At 46.9% G+C, this 22,229-nt stretch overlaps 1 protein-coding gene across 3 annotated transcripts in view; it reads left to right on the forward strand.

The window, feature by feature from the left end:
* The window catches only part of myo5b (myosin VB), a 360,722-nt gene that overhangs the window by 234,986 nt on the left and 103,507 nt on the right, over positions 1-22,229 (forward strand). For all 3 annotated transcript variants that reach the window (XM_085974944.1, XM_085974932.1, XM_085974939.1), the window contains 2 exons: positions 8,263-8,409; positions 11,466-11,563. In XM_085974944.1, the coding sequence (XP_085831070.1) occupies positions 8,263-8,409; positions 11,466-11,563 (245 nt within the window). The remainder of the gene's footprint in view (positions 1-8,262; positions 8,410-11,465; positions 11,564-22,229) is intronic.

Consider the following 22,229-nt stretch of genomic DNA (forward strand, 5'->3'; position numbering starts at 1 on the left):
GCAGCTTGGCTGAATTTAGGTGCATGGGACTGGGGTGGTGGCCTCCACCGGGCATTTACTGAGGTTGCTATTTTAAGTTGTCATGTGAAGACTCTTTTCTTAACTGTAACTATAGAGTAGTGAGAGCAGGAGCTACTTTGTGAATAATGGCTGGCATTTTGTTTTCCTTTCACACAGTTGTAACTCCCAAGCACCGTATAAATAGGGCTGCTTTGTGAACCAGCAGATAATAAGTGAATGCTCAGACTTTGGTCCCCATGTCAGGTCTGAACTTGAATCCAGGATTGATTTTATTAGCACTATCCAGTCACACTGCATTTCTAGCTGTAAAGAAGTTACAGGCCTCATTTAGGTAATATCTGTGATTTTTTTCATCAGATAACGGAGTGTCCTTACACAAGCATTAATTACAACTGAAGCGCTGCTCCTTCTAACCACCAGGGGTGCCATTTTGCATACTGCAGCTATGAGTTGCTGCCTAACTTCATTTTCTCAGGTATAATCTTCAGCGTGTAGAGATAATGGTTTCGTAGCAGTCAATTCAGTTGACCGGAAGACACATTGGATGGAGATGAAACTAGCAGGATTTGGAGATCAATTGTCCAATTTATTGTAAAATAATAATATTCAGCCTCTCGCTCCATGACTCGGTGGATAAGTGCATGGTGTGTTCTTGGCCTGATTCTGGGGCTTGGGTACTCTGCAGGTGTTAACAATGGCTGGCTGTTCTTATACTGGTAGCTACATTTAGGACTGAGATGAGGAGAAATTTCTTCACTCAGAGGGTGGTGAACCTGTGGAATTCTCTACCACAGAAGGCTGTGGAGGCCAAGTCACTGAATATATTTAAGAAGGAGATACAGGAAACTTTGGTTTATCCGGAGGTTGTATGTCCAGAAACCTCGATCTAACGGCAGAAATCAGCAGCCGTTTTGTTAGTTTTTTTTTCTTCTAGCATTTTTTTAAACAGTCAGTCTCTGGAAAGCCTCTCTGAAGCTGTTGCTAAGCTACAGAGATGCTTCCAAGGTACGGGCCGACTGTTTACAAGCTGTTGCTAAGCAACAGTGTCGTCGGATACGGAGATGAAAACCTCCGTATCCTTCAACATTAGCGCTGGTCTGTCCGGAAGTTTTCATAGATCGGCCCCGTTGGTGCCGGATATCGCGAAGTTTCCTGTAGATAGATTTCTAGACACAAAAGGCATCAAGGGGTATGGGGAGAGAGCGGGAATATGGTATTGAGATAGAGGATCAGCCATGATCATATTGAATGGCGGAGCAGGTTCGAAGGGCCGAATGGCCTTCTCCTGCTCCTATTTTTCTATGTTTCTGCACGGCACAAAGCAATTTTTGTGTGCTGAGATTTCGCCATGATTTATTCCCTGAGAGCACTGACTCATATGGGTATGGCTTTGGAGGCACCAGCATCCCTCCAGTACCTCGCCTGAATCAAATCAAATCAAATCAACTTTTATTGTCATTGTTAGTGCACAAGTGCAGTACAACGAAATGTAGGCTTGCGGCTCCCGAGAGTGTACATTTAGATTAAGACATTTAAACATTCAACATACATTTGGCTTGTAATACATTAACATAAACATAACCATAATAAAGTGCATTGGCAGATGTGCAGGCTTTAGAGTTTATTTGTGGAGTTCAGTAGGATGACAGCCCTGGGAAAGAAGCTGTTCCTAAATCTGGTCGTACGGGTGCGAATGCATCTGTAGCGTCTCCCAGATGGCAGGAGGGCGAACAGACTGTGGCTGGGGTGGGTAGGGTCTTTGATGATGGACCGTGACCTCCGTAAACAGCGTTTCTGGTATATGTGCTCTATGGTCGGTAGCCGGGTGCCGGTAATGCGTTGGGCAGTTTTGATTACCCGCTGCAGGGCTTTCCGGTCATAGTAGCTACAGCTGCCATACCATACTGTGATACAGTTTGTCAGGATGCTCTCTATTGTGCAGCAGTAAAAGTTAGAGAGGATCAGGGGTGACAGGTTACATCCCTTCAGCCTCCTTAGGAAATAAAGGCGCTGCTGGGCCTTCTTCACCAGAGAGGAGGTATTGAGGGACCAGGAGAGGTCTTCCGTGATGTGGACTCCGAGGAACTTAAAGCTGATCATGTGGGTGCCTGGATAGGAAGTGCTGGTAGGCTAGCTGACCGTGGTGGTGGGGGTGGGGGGTGCATGGCAGCCAATTTTGATTTTGTTCTCACCCGTATGTCCACACACGTGCACTTTCCAGCAAAGCCGACTGGATGACCATCAGGAGTGGGAACCTGAGTGGCTGATTTCGCCCCTCTCTTCCTAGCCCATGGGCAGTGCGTTCAATCGCTGCCCCATCGGAGATCAATCTTGGCACAGACTAGGGATCGAATTTTGGATCTTCCAAATCTGTAAGGCTCACCAGGGGATGCATTTAACCACTAAGGCATTGGCAGAGCTTCTCTGTGATTTGTGGGTCTTTTGTATTCTCTTCAATTTATTGTTGAAAAGTAATTACTTCAGGCCGTGGTGGGCCAGCTATAAATAACTTCAGATAACCCTGTGGGGAAAAAAGAAAACAGGTACTAACGCCTTGATACTTTAATAATATAGCTGTGAAAAGTGTTCCCTTTGGAAAAAAAATGTTAAGATATGGGCAATTTCTTTTTCGGTTCAATTGTTGAAAACCATTTTATTTCTTAGCTGAAGAAACGATCTTGTGAAGTTTGATTAGCTTGCCAATAAAGTTAAATGAATCCATCATTTTTGTTCCTAAGGTTTTTATCAGCTGCTGGCAGCTGGTTCAATAACCCATTCCGTCAGTCGGCCACTCTGCATCAGTGAGCTGATTTCCCAGGAGCCATTTGTCAGGGTTTTCCTTCTGAATCGGCACACCAACAGTAGCTCCTTTTAAAAATAAAATAAAAAATGTAAACCACTGTTTGTATTCCACTGTGTACATGCCTGGACATGCCTCGGCTGACTCCTCCCACAAGTCCTAGTATAAAGGTGACTGCTCCCCAGCCCTTTGTATTTCTGGACCGGTCGACCACACGAGGCAGACCTTCATTCTTTTGTTAATAAAAGCCTTTAGTTACTCTCTTAACTCTCAGTCCTTTATGAGTAATTGATAGCGCATCAATTTTATTAACAATTTTTATAATGGAGAAGATCCTCACACCAGCATGCCTGGACTTAGATCATCGGGAGGCGGACTCATCCACCAAGTTTACTCACTGGCTTAAGTGTTTCGAAAAATTCCTGACCGCCTCCGCAGCAATCAAATCGGACGAGGACAAACTGGATGTCCTGACCTCCAAAGTGAACCACCGAGTGTACTCGGTCATCCAAGACGCGACCTCGTACGCGGACGCTATCAAGCTCCTCAAGGACCAGTACACGCGCCCAGTGAACGAAGTGTACGCCAGGCACCTTCCGGGGAGTCGTAAACAACAACCTGGGGAATCGACCGTGGAATACCTTCAGGCACTGTCTGTGCTCGGCCGGGCCTGTGGTTGTAAGGATGTAAAGGCCGCCGTGTACACAGAGGAACTTATCTGGGACGCTTTTGTAGCGGGCCACAGATCCAATTACACCCGACAGCGACTGTTGGAGCAGAGTGACCTCGACCTCAACAAGGCCTCTGAACTCGCACTATCATTGGATGCAGCCTACCGGGGCATGGATGCCTACTCCTCTGCACCGTGGACGCCACGGGGAATGACAGCCTGGGACACGGTAGGACCGCCTCATAGCGCCGTGCCACCCCAGCCACACCTCAGCAACGGCCCAACTACCGCAGCAGTGTCCCAAGGCCAGACAGCAGTGCCCCAAGGCCAGAAATGCTACTTCTGTGGCCAGGCAAAACACCCCAGAGCGCGCTGCCCGGCGAAAAACGCGATCTGCTCGGGCTGCGGGAAGAAGGGACACTACGCTAACGTCTGCAGGGCCAAAGCCACCCCGAACCCCAGCAGCGCCGCGTGTGGGCCATGCGGGCCGCCATCTTGGGCCTCCCCGGCCATGTGCGAACCACCGGTACAGCAGCCATTTTGGACGCCTCCAGCCACATGGGGATCATGGACGCCGCCATCTTGGACGACAGCCGGAATGCAGCAGGCCCCCAACACCGCCTCAGCTGATACCTGCAGCGACACACCGACCCCTACGCTGGCATCCGTTACACTGGACCAAGCGAGACCGCACCAGCTGGCCAGTTCCACAATGGACATTAAGGTAAATGGCCACGATACAATCTGCCTTTTTGACTCTGGGAGCACGGAGAGCTTCATCCACCCCGACACGGTGCGGCGTTGCTCTCTCCCAGTCCTGCCTGCGCACCAGCGGATTTCTATGGCCTCCGAGTCCCAGTCGGCGGACATCGGCGGCTACTGCGTAGTGACACTCGTAGTAGACGGGACCGTGTACGATCATTTTAAACTTCTGGTCCTGCCCGACCTCTGCGCTGCCGTCCTGCTGGGGTTAGATTTTCAGTGCCACCTTAAAAGTGTTACGATGGCGTACGGTGGACCCCTACCCCCACTCACAGTCCGCAGCCAGCAGCTCCCAAATTGCCCGCCGCGCACCAGGTGCAACCTCTCCACACTCAGAGTCACCCCCCCCCCACTGTTTGCTAACCTCACCCCCGACTGTAAGCCCATCGCCACAAAGAGCAGGCGATACAGTGCCGGGGACAGGGTTTTCATTAAAACCGAAGTGGAGCGGCTCCTGAAGGAAGGGATTATTGAGGGCAGCTCCAGCCCCTGGCGAGCCCAGGTTGTGGTCGTTAAGACCGGCGAGAAGCAGCGCCTGGTCATCGACTACAGCCAGACAATAAATCGCTACACCCTGCTGGACGCCTACCCACTCCCCCGCATAGCTGATATGGTCAACCAGATCGCGCAGTACCGCGTCTTCTCGACCATTGACCTGAAATCAGCGTACCACCAGCTCCCTATCCGCCCTGAGGACCGCCAGTATACTGCCTTTGAGGCAAACGGCCGCCTCTACCACTTCCTTAGGGTTCCCTTTGGCGTCACCAACGGGGTCTCCGTCTTCCAAAGAGAGATGGACCGGATGGTAGATCAAAATGCGATGCAGGCCACTTTCCCATATCTGGACAATGTGACCATCTGCGGCCGTGACTTGCAGGACCATGACGCAAACCTCGAAAAATTCCTCCGCACCGCCCAACTCCTGAACCTGACATATAACAAGGAGAAGTGCATATTCCGCACAAACCGCCTCGCCATCCTTGGCTGTGTTGTGGAACACGGAGTCATCGGCCCCGACCCCGACCGGATGCGTCCCCTTATGGAACTCCCACTGCCCCACTGCCTCAAGGCCCTGAAGAGGTGCCTAGGGTTTTTCTCCTATTACGCCCAGTGGGTCCCCTACTATGCGGACAAGGCCCATCCGCTGATCAAGTCCACCTCTTTTCCCTTGACGGCAGAGGCCCGCTTAGCCTTCCACCGTATCAAGGAAGACATTGCCAAAGCCACCATGCACGCAGTGGACGAATCCATCCCCTTCCAGGTGGAAAGCGACGCGTCCGACTTTGCCCTGGCTGCTACCCTCAATCAGGCGGGGAGACCCGTGGCCTTCTTTTCACGAACCCTCCAAGGCCCGGAGACCAGACACTCCGCTGTTGAGAAGGAGGCCCAGGCGATTGTGGAGGCTGTGCGTCATTGGAGGCACTACGTGGCCGGAAAACGATTTACCCTGCTCACTGACCAACGTTCAGTTGCTTTCATGTTTAACAACAAGCAGAGGGGCAAAATCAAAAACGACAAGATCTTGAGGTGGAGAATCGAACTTTCCACCTACAATTACGAGATCTTGTACCAGCCCGGGAAGCTCAATGAACCCCCGGATGCGCTATCGCGTGGCACCTGCGCCAGCGCGCAGATCGATAGACTGTGGGCCCTCCACAATGACCTCTGCCACCCGGGGGGTCACCAGCTTCTTCCACTTCATCAAGGCCCGCAACCTGCCTTACTCTATTGAGGAGGTCAGGACCATGACCAGGAACTGCCAAGTCTGCGCTGAGTGCAAACTGCACTTTTATAGACCAGACAGGGCCCACCTGATAAAAGCCACTCGCCCCTTCGAGCGCCTGAGCGTTGATTTTAAAGGGTCTCTCCCCTCCTCCGACCGCAATGTGTACTTCCTCAATATTATTGATGAGTACTCCCGTTCGCCTTCCCCTGCCCGGACATGACCAGTGCCACGGTCATTAAATGTCTGAACGACCTCTTCACCCTGTTCGGTTTCCCCAGCTATATCCATAGCGACCGGGGCTCATCGTTTATGAGCGACGAACTCCGTCAGTACCTGCTAACTAGGGGTATTGCCACAAGCAGGACCACCAGTTACAACCCCCGGGGGAACGGACAGGTGGAAAGAGAAAATGCGACAGTTTGGAAGGCCACCCTGCTAGCCTTAAAGTCTAGGGGCCTTCCAACCTCCCGCTGGCAGGATGTGCTCCCCGATGCGCTCCACTCGATTCGGTCACTGCTCTGCACTGCCACTAACGCCACCCCTCATGAGAAAGTGTTTGTCTTCCCAAGGAAGTCCACATCGGGGACATCGCTACCGCCATGGCTGACGTCCCCAGGGCCGGTCCTACTGAGAAGGCACGTGAGGACCCATAAAACGGACCCCCTGGTCGAGAGGGTCGACCTCCTCCACGCCAACCCCCAGTATGCTTACATTGCATACCCGGACGGGCGGGAGGACACAGTCTCCATAAGAGACCTTGCACCCTCGGGGGCCGCAGTAACCCACTACTCACTACCACCCCCCCCCACGATCCGATATCCAGCCCCAGCAGACGGCAGGCCTGGGCCCCGCGACCTGCTCGACATCTACGAGGACGACACGCCTGTGCCACAGCCCACGCAGGACTCGACGCCGGAAGCTCCACTACCCCTGCCGTCGCCACGCCGATCACAGCGGCAGACAAGACCTCCGGAGAGACTCCAATACACTAACTTTTAATACACTTCACCCCACCGGACTCAATTTTAAACAAGGGGTGAATGTGGTAAACCACTGTTTGTATTCCACTGTGTACATGCCTGGACATGCCTCGGCTGACTCCTCCCACAAGTCCTAGTATAAAGGTGACTGCTCCCCAGCCCTTTGTATTTCTGGACCGGTCGACCACTCGAGGCAGACCTTCATTCTTTTGTTAATAAAAGCCTTCAGTTACTCTCTTAACTCAGTCTTTTATGAGTAATTGATAGCGCATCAGTTCAATAACCCATTCCGTCAGTCGGCCACTCTGCATCAGTGAGCTGATTTCCCAGGAGCCATTTGTCAGGGTTTTCCTTCTGAATCGGCACACCAGCAGTAGCTCCTTTTAAAAAATAAAATAAAAAATGAAGGGTTGGCATTTAAACAGAGAGCGTGCTTATATCTTGAGGTCTCCACGGGTAGGTAGTGTAACATTTCACCCTTTCACTTCAGCAGAGACAAAGTTCATTATTCATTCAGCACTACGTTGATTGTGAGTGGACTGCTGCGGGTAAGTGGCAGCAGGTGAAGTGAATCGCAGATTTTCTGAACTTTTGTTGCATCATTCCAGCTGAGTTCAATTGTAGAAGTGCACCTCTCCCATAAACACAACACCACTCTGTCTGGCTTAACTGAATTCAGGGAGAAAAATTTGGCCCTACATCCGCCAAAGGCTCAGTGAATAAATGCACTACATGATGTGGTACTGATTAAGAAGGTCCTAATTTTGACCCATGGTCTGTCCCAAGCGGGAGTACAATTGCACTTGGTAATCCTGGGGAGGAAAAAAAAGTCAGGGCTCCTGTGCCTAGAATCATAGAATAGTACAGCACAGAAGGAGGCCATTCGGCCCTCAAGTCTGCACCGGCTCTTTCAAAGAGCAATCCTGTTAGTCCCACTCCCCTGCTCTTTCCCCATATCCCTGCAATATTTTTCTCCAAGTATTTATCCAATTCCCTATTGAAGGCTACTATTGAATCTGTATCCAGCATCCTATCAGGCAGTGCATTCCAAATCCTAACTACTCGTTGCATTTAAAAGTTTTTCCTCATGTCGCCTCTGGTTCTTTTGCCTGATTGTTACTTCGTCACCGCTGGTGGAATGTGTGGCTGTTGGGTGAGGATGGAATTGGGTTTGACTGTGGTACCACCAAACCTGAGCTAGCATTTCCAGGAAAGGGGAAGAAGAGTGATCTTTTTACATGGAAGAAAATCTCTTCAACTATTGAGTTATTTTTTTTGTTGTCCTCTTTTCCTTTGGTTTCAGTACCAGCTGGTGGCCGACCTGTTCCAGGATGAGAAGGACCCTGCTACTTCCACCATAAAGGGGAAAGCCTCCAAAATAAACGTTCGGCCTTTCAAACCTGCCATGAAAGCACCCAACAGAGAGCACAAGAAAACCGTTGGCCATCAGGTACAGGTTTTATATATTGTCCCTTTCCCCTCCCAAGCGAATCTGCTGATTTTCTGGATCAGCAACCCTGAGGTAAAATGGAAGTAAATTCAACTTTTTCTCGCCAGTTTTCCCCATCAATATCCTGAAGGTGTTGATTTCTTGCTGTGATCCAAGATATGCTGCTGGTCTTCTCCAGTGCAGGTTACACGTGTGGCGTGCAAGACATCTGTCCAAACCTTTTTTGCTTTAGTGTTCAAAACTCCTAGGTACACAGTGAAAGGGCTTCCTCTGGCACATGCATGCAAACCAGGTACCAAGTTGTTCGATGGATTTGTGGCAAATAAAGGGGAGAAGTTACAGGGAGGGAGGGCTCCAGCCTACACCAGCCTGTCACTGAGTACCCTGAAATGGGAGTCAGCCCAAGCCCCTCACATGAAGATCTGGATTAAACCATTGGTGATGAGTATTAGCCTTGGATGTCTAGAACAGCAAGTGGCTGGCACAATGTGAGCTGCTCTGTGTAGGCGATCCCACCATGCTAAAGGTAGATGTCCATTGTATAACTCATGAGAGAACTTTGAGGCTGGAGGTAGCTGCTGAGAGACATTACGGGTAGACTGGATATGAGAAAACTTGCTTATATTTGTACCAGGATTAAGTGTCCATCATGAGAATATATACACGCACACACATTCGAATGTCCTGTAAAGTGCTGAAATGGGAAGCAGGAGATGGTTAGATGGCAGAAGTGATATAAACATGAGACAATAGGAAGCATAATGAGAGAAATCAAAGACATTTATGAAATTAAGTGTACGCATAACTATGGAAGCCCATTGGCTTCCACAACAACCTGGATTATATTTCTTCCCACCGCGCTTCCATTCTTTTCTCCCAGGTTCTCTGCTTCCATCACATATGCTCTGCTCTGATGATGCTACGTTCCACACCAGAGGTTCTTTTTTTTTTAGCCAAGGAATCCTTTACACTGCAATAGGCAAAACCCTTACCCGGGTCCATTCCATAGAAACATAGAAACTAGGAGCAGGAGTAGGCCATTCGGCCCTTCGAGCCTGCTCCGCCATTCAACGAGATCATGGCTGATCATCCAAACCCTAGCACCCGGTCCCTACACCGACAGCCATCCCACCCAAGCCCTATCCCCGTAACCCCACATATTTAATCCCCCCATTTCCCATGCTCAGGTATTCGCCTCTTCCCATCCTCACAACTATTATAGAATCCTCTTATTCTCACCTCTTTCCACCCCCCGCCTCCCCTGCCGGCCCTAGCTTCTGCATTCAACAGACTTTCTGCCACCTCTAATATGATTCCATCACCAAATGCATCTTCCCCTCCTCTCACCTCTTTGGTTCTGAAGGAACCGTTCATAACACCTTGTTTCATTCTTACACTACCCCTACTGCTTGTTCTTCTGCTGACACTTGCCTGTGCAAGCACAGGAGATGCAAAGACTGCCCATTCACCTCCTCCCACACCACTGTTCAGGACCCCAGACACTCCTTCTGAATGAGAAAGCGATGTACATGTACTTCCTCCAACCTAGGCCATAGTAGTTGCTGCTCATGATGTGGACTCCTCTGCATTGAGGAAACCAAACGGGGATTAAGTGAGCACTTTGCCGAACACCTCCGGTTCGTCTGCAAATGCGACCCTGAGCTCCCTGTTGTGTACCACTTCAATTCTCCAGCCTACTCCCATTCTGACCTGTCTGTCTTTGGCCCTTTACACTGATCCAATGCAGGCTTTAGGAACAGCACCATATCTTTTGATTAGGAGCTCTGCAGCCTTCTGGGCCTCATATAGACTTCATAACTTCAGAGCTTAACTATAGCTCCCATTTTCTAGATTCAGCAGCAAGTGCTGATGTTTCCAAGGAGGGCGGGTCTAAAGGTTGGGATGGGGACCTTCTGTTTTAATTCTATGCTGGTCAGGGTCTACACCCTTTGTGTTAACTTGCTTTTTTTCTTCAGTGGAAAAGAAAATTGGGATGATTTTATAGCAGACAGGCAATCTGCTCCACCAGTTTACCACTCGAGCGGTGAAGGTGAAAATGACCCCTTTATCTCTCGCAGAGCTAGCCACAGCAAGTAGCAGCTAATACCACGCTGGACAGATTTCACTCTTCCCATTCCTTCCCCATCTGGGTATTGATACTGGCACTGTGTGTGTTTTTTTTATTCGTTTTTATGAGATGTGGGCGTGGCTGGCAAGGCCAGCATTTATTGCCCATCCCTAATTACCCTTGAGAATGTGGTGGTGAGCCGCCGCCTTAAACCGCTGCAATCAGTGTGGTGAAGGTACTCCCACAGTGCTGTTAGGTAGGCAGTTCCAGGATTTTGACCCAGCGACAATGAAGGATCGGCAATATACTTCTAAGTCAGGATGATGTGTGACTTGGAGGGGAACTTGGAGGTGGTGGTGTTCCCATGCGCCTGCTGCCCTTGTCCTTCTAGGTGGAAGAGGTCGCGGGTTTGGGAGGTGCTGCCGAAGAAGCCTTGGCGAGTTGCTGCAGTGCACCTTGTAGATGGTACACACTGCAGCCACGGTACGCCGGTGGTGGAGGGAGTGAATGTTTAAGGTGGTGGATGGGGTGCCAATCAAGCGGGCTGCTTTGTCCTGGATGGTGTCGAGCTTCTTGAGTGTTGTTGGAGCAGCACTCATCCAGGCAAGTGGAGAGTATTCCATCACACTGCTTATTTGTGCCTTGTAGATGGTGGAAAGGCTTTGGAGAGTCAGAAGTTGAGGCACTCGCCGCAGAATACCTAGCCTCTGACCTGCTCTTGTAGCCACAGTATTTATGTGGCTGGTCCAGTTAAGTTTTTGGTCAATGGTGACCCCCAGGATGTTGATGTTGGGGGATTCGGCAATGGTAATGCCATTGAATGTCAAGGGGAGGTGGTGAGATGCTTGCTTGTTGGAGATAGTCATTACCTGGCACTTCTGTGACGCGAATGTTAATTGCTATTTATCAGCCCAAGCCTGAATATCATCCAGGTCTTGTTGCATGCGCATATGTGCCTTCTGTGAAAAAAATTTTTCTTTCCCTTCAGTTTCGTAACTCACTGAATCTACTCATGGAGACCCTAAACGCCACAACACCACACTATGTACGCTGCATCAAGCCAAACGATGAGAAATTTGCATTCACGTAAGTCCAGTACAGATTGACCAAGGTGGTAATGTGCCGCAATCCACTGCAGCTTTATGTCGCAGTTTTAAGGAGTTTAGTTCTGTTCTCTTTGGTTTAGCATCACGGGTCAACTCAATAAACCGTATGATCTAAGTGCACTCCATATCTAGCTGAATGAGGGTATGCGCCAGACTAGTGAAATATTACACATGTTGCTCCATAAATTCTTCTCTCTTTATGGAAGGTAGACTGAAATAGCACTCTACTAAGAGAAGGCACACTTTCAGATCAATAGCTGGTTTATTGTATAAAATATATCAACAAACATTATACAGTATTCATAGTGCAAACAATCAATTTCCCCATGCTCCTCAGTTATAGAAAATATTAAAAACAGAACTTACTATCTCTCTCTATATATTATGGTCTCACCTTCTCCAACTCAAGCTTTCAAAGCTAAACTGGTTCAGACTTTTAAAACACAGACAGCTTCTTTCTACTGCGATGAAAACATGCCAATGTGTGTTTGAGTGAGCTTTCTCTGTGAACTGCTGCTCCCCCTCCCCCCTTCGGTCTGTGAGATGGGGGATCAGGCCACTGAGTTGTCAATCAAAGTTACTACCCTGAGGGGAGAACCTACCTCTTTTTAATGTGGGAGTAGGAGTTTCATCTGGTTCGGCCTTCCATTGTTCAAGTGGAATGGAACAACCTTTGGACCCTCCGGTATCGCAAGGAACCATCTTCTCATAATAGCCGGAAATGTTTAAGATTATACTTAACAATCCTTGCTCTGAATACTTAATTAAGCATTCAAATCACTATTGTGAGTGTTACAAGTTTCGAGGCTATCTTAGTTATTTCAGTAAAACCAGCTACCCCACCTCCCCCACCTCCGCCCCCCCCCCGCAACCCTACAGGGCGTGGATCTCAATGCACCATCACCTACTATCCTGAAAATTAATACGAACTATCATAGCTTGATGAATTAATTGACTTTCATTGTCTCCATTTGAAGTCGACCATGAGCCACAAACATTCTATAAACTGGCCCATCTAACTTTAATACACGTCTTTAATGCCTGAAGCCCGTGGCACTTTTTTTTAAGCCTGTGTGAATTCACTTTGTTTTAAAACACAACACTGAAACATCACTCATTCCCAAATCTTTTCCATGAAGAAAAATCTTGAAAAATATGATTGAGCCTAAACAAACTTTGACTCTTGGCTTACTGTTTAGAAAAAATGCTGAATCTAGCATTATAGAAATATTATAAATTAAAAAATACAGCTCAGGTAATGCAGGCAAAATCCAATTTGCCACAACATGATACAGTTAAGCATTGTTATTGCATACTTACTGTGGGGTATGCAAACCAGTTCTTCAGAAACAAATTTTAAGATCCTCTACTGTTGTGGAAGCATAATGGAATAGTGGACAGACACATACACACAGGTGCACGATCGTGCTTTCTATTACTTTGCATATAAGTGTTAATACAGTATTTTTAAGGGGACACACCAATCCTTATTCCAATTTGAGCCACTGAGTTTTAGGTTTGGTGTGATATTCTATTGGTTGGATAATAATGAGATTCATTGTATCACTGTGCAGTTGTAATTGATACCACCAGTTATAATACAATACAAATCGCTTTATTGGCATGATAAGGTACATCTTATGTTGCCAAAGCATCAAAATACATTTATGGTTGAACACATAAACGCGGTTCCATTGATACAGTGTATAAACAGGTATATCCCTGAGTTTATAAATATATTTTCGCCTTGTTTATATATACTCTTGTCTTAGTTTACTGGTTGTCCCTCTGTTCATGGCAAGCTGTAACATAGTGTGCCGCCAGTGTTACACAGCTTCTCTCCTCCCCCAGTAGGAATGGGAGTTTTTGGTTGTCAGTCAGATTTCTGAATTCAGGGCATATTTGTGAGAATTTTTGATAGAAATTCTCTCTGATGCCCTGATATTTTCCACAGGCTGTGAGGAAGTGCATCTCTGTCTCAACTACTCCCTGACTGCAGTGAGAGCATATCCTGTCTTCTCTTGGCAGCCTGGTCTGCCTGTGTCTGCCTTTTTCGATCGCTAGGCTATGTTCGCTAAGTCTGTACCTTGTCAAGGTTCTTCTCAGTTTGTTATCCTTTACCATGGTCAGGTAATCAGCTATGTTGTATTGTCTGTTTAGGGCCAAGTAGCAATTGAGTTTGCTTTGGGTTTTTGTTGTTTCTGCCCAATATGACAGATATTTTTCCTTTTGCTTAGCGACGATTGTGTTGGGTCGAATTCTTTGTGTTACCCTGTCACTGTCCTGGGGCTGGTTATTGTTAGTATTGTTATTAGTTACTTTATTGAGTCCCAGGACTAGTTGACTGAGGGTATTCTTCTTTATGGTCAGCTCTTGGCATTTCAGGACGTCGTAGTGATAGCATTGGGGGTTGCTCATTTGTAGGTGATTCCAAAATTTGGTGGCTCTTTTTTGGATAGTGATTATTAATGGGTATTGGCCTAGTTCCGCCCTGCATGCGTTGTTTACTGTTTTCCTTTGAGTCCGGAGGATACTTTTACAGAATTCCGCATGTAGGATCTCAATTGGGTGTTTGTCCCATTTTGCAAAATCTTGTTGTGTTAGTGGTCCCCAGACCTCACTGCCATAGAGTGCAATTGGTTCAATTACTGATTTGAAAATTTTGAGCCAAATGCTAATTGGGATTTCTATTTGGATTGATTTTTTGATGGCATAGAAAGCCCTTCTTGCTTTCTCTTTCAGTTCATTCACAGCCAGTTTGAAGTTTCCCGTAGAACTGATTTTTAAGCCCAAGTATGTGTAGTGAGTGGTTTGTTCAATTTTGGTTGTTCCTACTGTGAAATTTATTGTGGGTCCATGTTGTTTGGATCTTTGCTGGAACACAAGGACTTTGGTTTTTTGGGGATTTATTGTCAGGGCCCAAGTCTGGCAGTACGACTCCAGCAGGTCCAGGTTCTGCTGTAGACCCTCCTTAGTTGGTGACAGCAGAACCAGGTCGTCGGCATAGAGGAGGAATTTAACCTTGGATTCATATAGGGTGAGGCCGGGTGCTGTAGATTGTTCAAGTAGTTTTGCCAATCCATTAATGTAAATATTAAAGAGTGTCGGTGAGATTGGCGAGCCCTGCGTCACCCCCCGCCCCTGTGGGAAGTATTTTGTTTGTTTGTCTCCAATTTTAACTGCACATTTATTGTTTGTATACATTGATTTAATTACATCATATGTTTTACCTCCTACCCCGCTTTCGATAAGTTTCAGGAATAAACCGTCATGCCAGATGGAGTCGAAAGCCTTCTGGAAATCTACAAAGCATGCGTAGATTTTGCTTTTGTTATGGTGAACGTGTTTGTCAATTAGGGTCTGTAGGGTGAAGATATGATCGGATGTTCTATAGTTTGGCAGGAATCCAATTTGGCTTTTACTCAATGCATTTGTAATTGACAAGGTTATCTACGTATGACGTGTAATTGGCAAAGTCTGTCTACACATACACTTGTGATGGATGGGTCCATCAACATGTGCATTTATGACCGATGAGGCCGTTAATGCGTGAGCATGTAACTGAGAAAACCTCTAACAATGTACATTTGTAATTGACGGCACCTATTGACCAGTAATCTCTCCCTAACATCTGTCTGAGGCTGAACCACACTGTTCGCAACCTTGGTGTCATATTTGACCTTGAAATGAGCTTCCGACCACATATCCGCAGCATAACAAAGACTGCCTACTTCCACCTCCGTAACATCGCCCATCTCCGCCCTTGCCTCAGCTCATCCGCTGCTGAAACCCTCATCCATGCCTTTGTTACCTCCAGACTTGACTATTCCAACGCACTCCTGGCTGGCCTCCCACATTCCACCCTACGTAAACTTGAGGTGATCCAAAACTCGGCTGCACATGTCCTAACTCTCACCAAGTCCCGTTCACCCATCACTCCTGTGCTCACTGACCTACATTGGCTCCCGGTTAAGCAACGCCTTGATTTCAAAATTCTCATCCTTGTTTTCAAATCCCTCCATGGCCTCGCCCCTCCCTATCTCTGTAATCTCCTCCAGCCCCACAACCCCCCGAGATATCTGCGCTCCTCTAATTCTGCCCTCTTGAGCATCCCTGATTATAATGGTTCTGCCTTTGGTGGCCGTGCCTTCTGTTGCCTAGGCCCTAAGCGCTGGAATTCCCTGCCTAAACCTCTCCGCCTCGCTACCTCTCTTTCCTCCTTTAAGACACTCCTTAAAACCTACCTCTTTGACCAAGCTTTTGGTCACCTGTCCTAATTTATCCTTTTGTGGATCGGTGTCAAATTTTTTGTCTTAAATTACTCCTGTGCAGCCCCTTGGGATGTTTTATTACGTTAAAGGCACTATATAAATACAAGTTGTTGTTGTTGTACTGCACTGTAATTGAAGAGAATGGTTAGCATCCACACTTGTAATTGAGAAGTCCTATTGTATAGTGTGTAGCATTTATCAGTTGCAGGAACATGTGTTCAGTTGCTTTCTCTGGAAGCTATAGTTAACAACACTGCAGCAGAACGATTAGGATAATAGGGTAGCGAGTGAGGCATGTAAATATGGCTCATTTTGCAAATAATCTCAATAATTTTATGGTATATTAAAGGAGCTGTATGAATAATTCAGGTTGTTGAGGAGCATTGAGCAGGAAGACTGTGGTTTTGGGCCAGTCTGGTAGACAGTACCTGAGTAAGTACTTTGTGTTTCTGTAATAAATGGTGCATTTTTACTCACTGAGGTGAGGGATGCCACTTTGTGTAGAATAGAATGCCTTTTATTGCAGAATAGAATATTTTCTGCAGCCCATTGTCAGCATTAAGCACTATCAGATTAGAGCTCTCTGCACTCTAATTTAAGTTGATTAAGCCAGAAACCTGGCTAAGGCACCAGATCACCTCTTACTGTACTGATTTGACTTTTTTTCATAGGTACATGTGCGATCTCTTTGAGCGTGACTGCCTATCTGAGCTGAATTCTGAGCAGGTCTGTGCTGTGTATTCACAGCCACGAGGGGAAGGAGAGAGGGGAAAAAAACAATACATGCGCGGGGAACGCACGCACGCGCTATTAAATATCTTTTCACTTAATTATAGTCTCACTTTCTTTTGGCTGATAGCTGGCCTTACCCTGTCAACCTCCACAACTTTAAACTCCTCAACATGCCACAACCCACATCATTACCTTCACTAAGTTCCACACTTCCATTACCCCGCCCCCTTGAAGCTCACTGGCTTCTCTTGCTCCAGCATGTTGATTTCAAAATTCTTGTCTTTGTGTTCAAATCTCACACCAACCTAAAGTATCTTGTTCTGCCTCAAGTCTCGGCGTTCACCCTCCACTCCTCTAACATTGAAATTCTCCTTGATGCTCACTCTTTCATGCTCCACCAATGGTGGCTTCTCACTCAGCCAATTATGGTTCTGCCTTCTGGAATTCTCCAACCAGTTCCTTTCACCTCACTACCTTCCTTGCTGCTTTCGAAACCTTCCTCTTTCACCATACTTTCAGTTTCCCATTCTAGCCTCTCCATTTCTCTCCCCTTTTCCCATGCACGGTGTCCGCTATATATCTTGCTTATTGTGAAGTACCGTACACTCCGACATCACCTTGTACTTGAGCACTAAATTATGCAGAATATTGTTGTTAATAGATTGGGCCACAGACCTGCTACCAGGTGTCTGCTAATTCCATTAACAGACCTGTAGATTAAAGAAAATGGTCTCTACCATATTGAGACTTAAGCACATAACATAGGCTAACACTTCAGTACAGTATTGAGGGAGTGCTGGACTATCAGAGGTGCTGTTTTTCAGATGAAATATTAAACCCTCACAGGTGGACAGAAAAGATTCCAAGACGCATCTCGTTGTCTTGAACAACGCCCCTCATCCAACACCACCAGAACAAATTGTCTGCTCATTGTTGTTTGTGGCACCTTGCTGTATGCAAATTGGCTGCGGTGTTTTCCTGTATTACAACTGTCCCTACACTCTAAGTACTTCATTGGCTATGAAGCACTTTGGGATGTCCTGAGTCCATGAAAGGCATCATATAAATCCAAGTTTTTTCTTTCATTACAGTCAGGTGCCCAAGACTAATGGAATGACTGCCTTGTTGAAATTTAAATGTTGCCTCTATGCCCCAAAGCTCAAGTGTGCATCTTCCCACAACAGCAGAGTAATTCACTCTATGAAAAATTGTTACTTTAAACCTGCATCACTTCACTCCATGGCACAGCTTTTTGACAATGACAATGTGTATTTATACAGCATCTTTAACCTAGAAAAATGTCCCAAGGCTCGTCACAGAGGCGTAGTCAAAAAAGGGGATGCTGAGCCATAGAAGGAGATATTATGAAGTGTGGTCACTGTGATGATCTTAAAGGTAGAAAGGCAGAGGGGTTTAGGAAGGGAATTCCTTGGGAGACTCTGGAGCATTGCACCCTATGGCCTAGAAATTCAGTGGGCTGCGCCACCCGTTAGCGCCCTAAGAGGGCACTTAGTGGGTTTTGCACCACGCCTCCCGCTAAATTTAGCGGGACGCTAATGGCGGCGCTAGCCGTTAGCGCTGCGCCGCTACTGATGACGTCATCGGTGTGCGCAGCGCCCCGCTACCGCCCCGAACGCGAAATTTCGTAGCGCCCCCTGCTTTAACACAGGTCGCAATTTGCGACCGGTTCAGGGGGGCCTACCTGCAGCGGTAGAGGCGCTGAGGTGCGGGGCGGCCATTTTTTTTACTGGCCGCCTGCCAGCACCTCCCTGTGCTGCCGTTCCCGGCCTCCTGAGCCCCCCCCCCCCCCCCTGTGGAGTGCCGGCTGTGTCCCAAGAGCCCGGCACTTCTCCTCGGTGCCGGACTCTTTTGCTGGCACTCGCGCTCTTTGAGCGCACTGCAGCAGGCCCCTCCCCTTTAAGAAGGGGAGGAAGGCCTGCAGTACTGCAGCGCGCCATGTCGCAGCGTGTGGCGCTGTGGCACGTTGCGCTGCGATTTTCAGTTGCAGCGACCCAAGAGGGATGCGGGGCGCCTCAAGTAGCGCCGCGTTTCCGTCTGGGGCGCTGAAAGTGAATTTGCGGCGGGCGGCCGCGACTCCTTCCGGGGCGGTACTTCCGGCGCCCTGGCAAGACTGGCGCCCCGTAGGCCTATGTGTTATACTATCGAGGTTGTCCATACTAGGATCAAATGTAACTTGAAAAATATGAGAGATAAAATTTAAAATCTTGCATCTGAACCTTATATTGAGGCAAATGTCATTTGTTGAAATTTCTGCATATGCTTTCTTTCCTGGAATTTTGAGGAGAGAATTCATAACTCTTTCTGTCGTCTCAAGAAGCAAGGAAGGGTTAACCATAATTTTGGACTATCGCAAGAGCATGCAATGGGCTATGAAACCACAGTAAAATTTCATAACTGGAAAAACAATGAAGCAATACATCAAATGAAGTTTTACAGCAGTGTTTTCACATAAATAGTACCAGAAATTACTGATGAGACAAAGCTTTGGGAGCAGTGATCCGTGCAAAGTTACCTCTTTCCTTTGTTTGGCTCATGAATGTTGATTTCATTCTGAAAAGAAAAAGAATCAATATTTCTTCTGCACGTTGGAGACTTGTACAAGTTTTACTCTAGATGAAGCAGGTAGCTAATCTATAACTGTCAGTACTATTACTAGCAATAAAAGTGTAATTGGTTCGATTTGGATTGATCATGATTGGAACTCACACTGCAGAGGTATGCAGCATTTTCTGCTTTTCGTCTGATGACTGCATTAAGTACTGGGCAAATGGATGTAGTAGAGGTTCGACCCAGAGTTCGGCTCCCCTCTTTAAATCTCCCAAGCGGCACGCTTCCTGCACCAGTTTTGACTTTTCTATTTCATGCACTGAAAGGGACATCTTCTGCTTGCTTTATTGGTTATTCGGGCCCTGAAATTCCACTGTGGGATAATAGCCTATTTCCTGACATGTTCTGTAAAATTACTCTCTGCTATTATATTTTAAATGGTTCACACCTCCACTAAGATAGTGGAGAGAGGAATTTCAGACAAATGCCATTTGTACACTAGTATCCCACTAGTATGTTCTTGAGCTGAACAAACCCCCAAGTCATAACATTTCAAAGCCTAGAAAAAACTCAATTGGATTAGCAGAATGGCTGCTACAATTGGCATTAGTGGGCTGGATTTTATCAATAGGGACGTGCTGGAGGTGGGACTTCTGGTTTCTGGGTTTCAGTCCCGCCCCCAGCGACGTCTGACCAACCCATGCTATTTTCCCTTGATTGGCATTGTTACCGGCCAATTAAAGGAAAGCCGGTGACAGATAACGTCAGCGTATTTTGGACAGATGAATTGTCAGCGTTTGACAGCTTTGAGAATGCTCACCAAGACCCCTCTCATGAGCAGAAAGCAGATGGCTGCTGAATCTGAGAATTCAGCAGCCATTCTGTCATCTCTGCCGTTGAGACGAGGCACTTTGGGATCCTCAGAGGTTGAAGCCTGCAGAAAGAAGCAAAGGTAAGGAAACTTTTTCCAACACTTTACACTCACCTCTCATACTTACCTCTCCACACTTGCACCTATCACTCACCTCTACAGCTTACATTTCGACCCCTTGCACCCCTGCAGACCCACTGCTCGCCTCGCTGACCCTGGCGAGGATCGCAGCCCGCACTTGCAGGGGTAAAATGGGGAAAAGCCTCAAAACTGCCTGTTAACAGGCAGTTAATTGGTTCTAATCCCCTTCCTGCCTCAAGGAGACGGGTCGCTGCACGACTCGGGGACCCGCCTCCTGGGAAGATGGCACAGAGGCGGGTTGGGAGCAGGGTTGGTGCCCGCTCCCAGTTTCTGCCATTTTCCCAGCAGTCCCACCTCCTCAGGGCTGGTAAAATCCATCCCAGTGTTCCCGGATAAGAGAGTAGAAAAAACAGGCTGGATTCCTGATGCGGTTTAGCTTCTCGACACAGTTTGTTCACATCACTCAACACACCAAGATTGACCTGTATTAGTCCGCTGGTACACTTTGCAGGTGCAACTGATTAACTTAAACTCAAGTCTTATTGGTTGCTCAAGTCACATAACTCAGGCATATATTTCAGCAATCATTACAAGTGAAGGCTCTTGAGATGGAAAAGGTTTGTGTAAAATGTGTATTACCATCTCATAAACATATCCTTCGTACTGAGGAGGTCTGACGACGGGCTGCTTGAGTCAAGGCTGATTCTACAAGTTCCAGTAATTGAACTGTTAAAAAAAAAAAATATGCAGAAATCAGCACAAACCTGCACAAAAAGCATTGCAGCTGCTATAGTTTCTTTTCTAATATTTGAATAAAGTTTCCATAGCAACCGGGAGTGAAGTAACAGCCTGATGATTTTCTGCGATTGAGTTTGAGGTGACTCTGCTCTCTAACTGTTCTTCCAGAACAGTCCAGTTGCACCACACACAGATAGAATGCTGCCTATCCAGTTTATTTTATTTGGAAACATCGCAGCTTATTGTGTTGCATTTTATTTAATGATGGTTTTGTTGATCTGACAGCAGCCAGGAAATCTGTATGCAAAACACATAACTTGCATCATCATCATTAATTCTGAAAATATTGAGTCACTTTTGAGCAACAACAAAAATGATGTGCAGTTTGTCGTCTCCTCTGGCAATGGGGACAGCTGCCTTCTCCAGTTAGAAATAATCCAGTAAAAACGAGGCGCAAATAATACACACTGCATTGAGCAGAGCCGTATCTTGCCTCTTCCGTATAATACATTGGTAAACATAAATGAAAAGTGTTGACACCTAGAAAATGAAATCTAAGTCGAGGAATGGCACCCGTCAGAGACAGAAGGGAACTGTGACGTGTGTTTTCATTTTACTGAATTCTTTATACACAACGTCCCCATCAGATGCAATTTCGCCAATATTTTTCTTGTCGGCCTCCCATCCTCCACTTTCTATAAACTCCAACTTGTTCAAACCTTAGCTGCCTGTATCTTGTCCCACACTAAGTCATGCTCGGCCATTACCCTTGTCCTCCCTGCCATACGTTAAATACAAAAAATAGTCCCCAAGATTTTCCAGAGCCACCAACCAAAACTTAATTTACTAATTTTACAAAGACCACAAGTTGAAAATTGGGTCAGCCAGGATATCTTTGTGGAAGTGTCCACTTCCCAGTTCATCAGTTTTTGGAGCCAATTTTCTTTTTTCAAATGGGGCAACAAAAAAGAAGTCTAATTCAAAGGATGGAATTTCAAGACAGTTTTGGTGTTTTTGTTTCGATCGGGACACCTGGCAGAAACCTTGGAATGTTCTGAAAGGAATCAGTAGTTCAATTGCTTTCCTTACAATCTGTGAATGTTCTCTCTCAATGCTGATCCAAAATTATTCCAGCTCTTTTGTTTCCTGGAACACAATTTCAAAGTGCTGTTTGTAGTGATGTCAGTCAACAGTTCCTGGTAGGTGATTGGAAGATCTGGAATCTGAGCTACCATTGTTGTGAATGGACAGTGAACCCACACAAATTCCTCTGAATTCAGGCTTGAAAAATATTTTTCAAACTACTTGGAGAGACTGTTAAGATGGGTGAAATGTTGAGGAAAACCATGCTCCAAGTTATTTTCAGGAATTCAGACAGGAGCTGG

This window comes from Somniosus microcephalus, chromosome 2 (genome assembly GCF_052327205.1).
Source record: "Somniosus microcephalus isolate GS21.2 chromosome 2, FLI_Smic_1.0, whole genome shotgun sequence".
In the NCBI taxonomy this organism is placed as follows: Eukaryota; Metazoa; Chordata; class Chondrichthyes; order Squaliformes; family Somniosidae; genus Somniosus; species Somniosus microcephalus.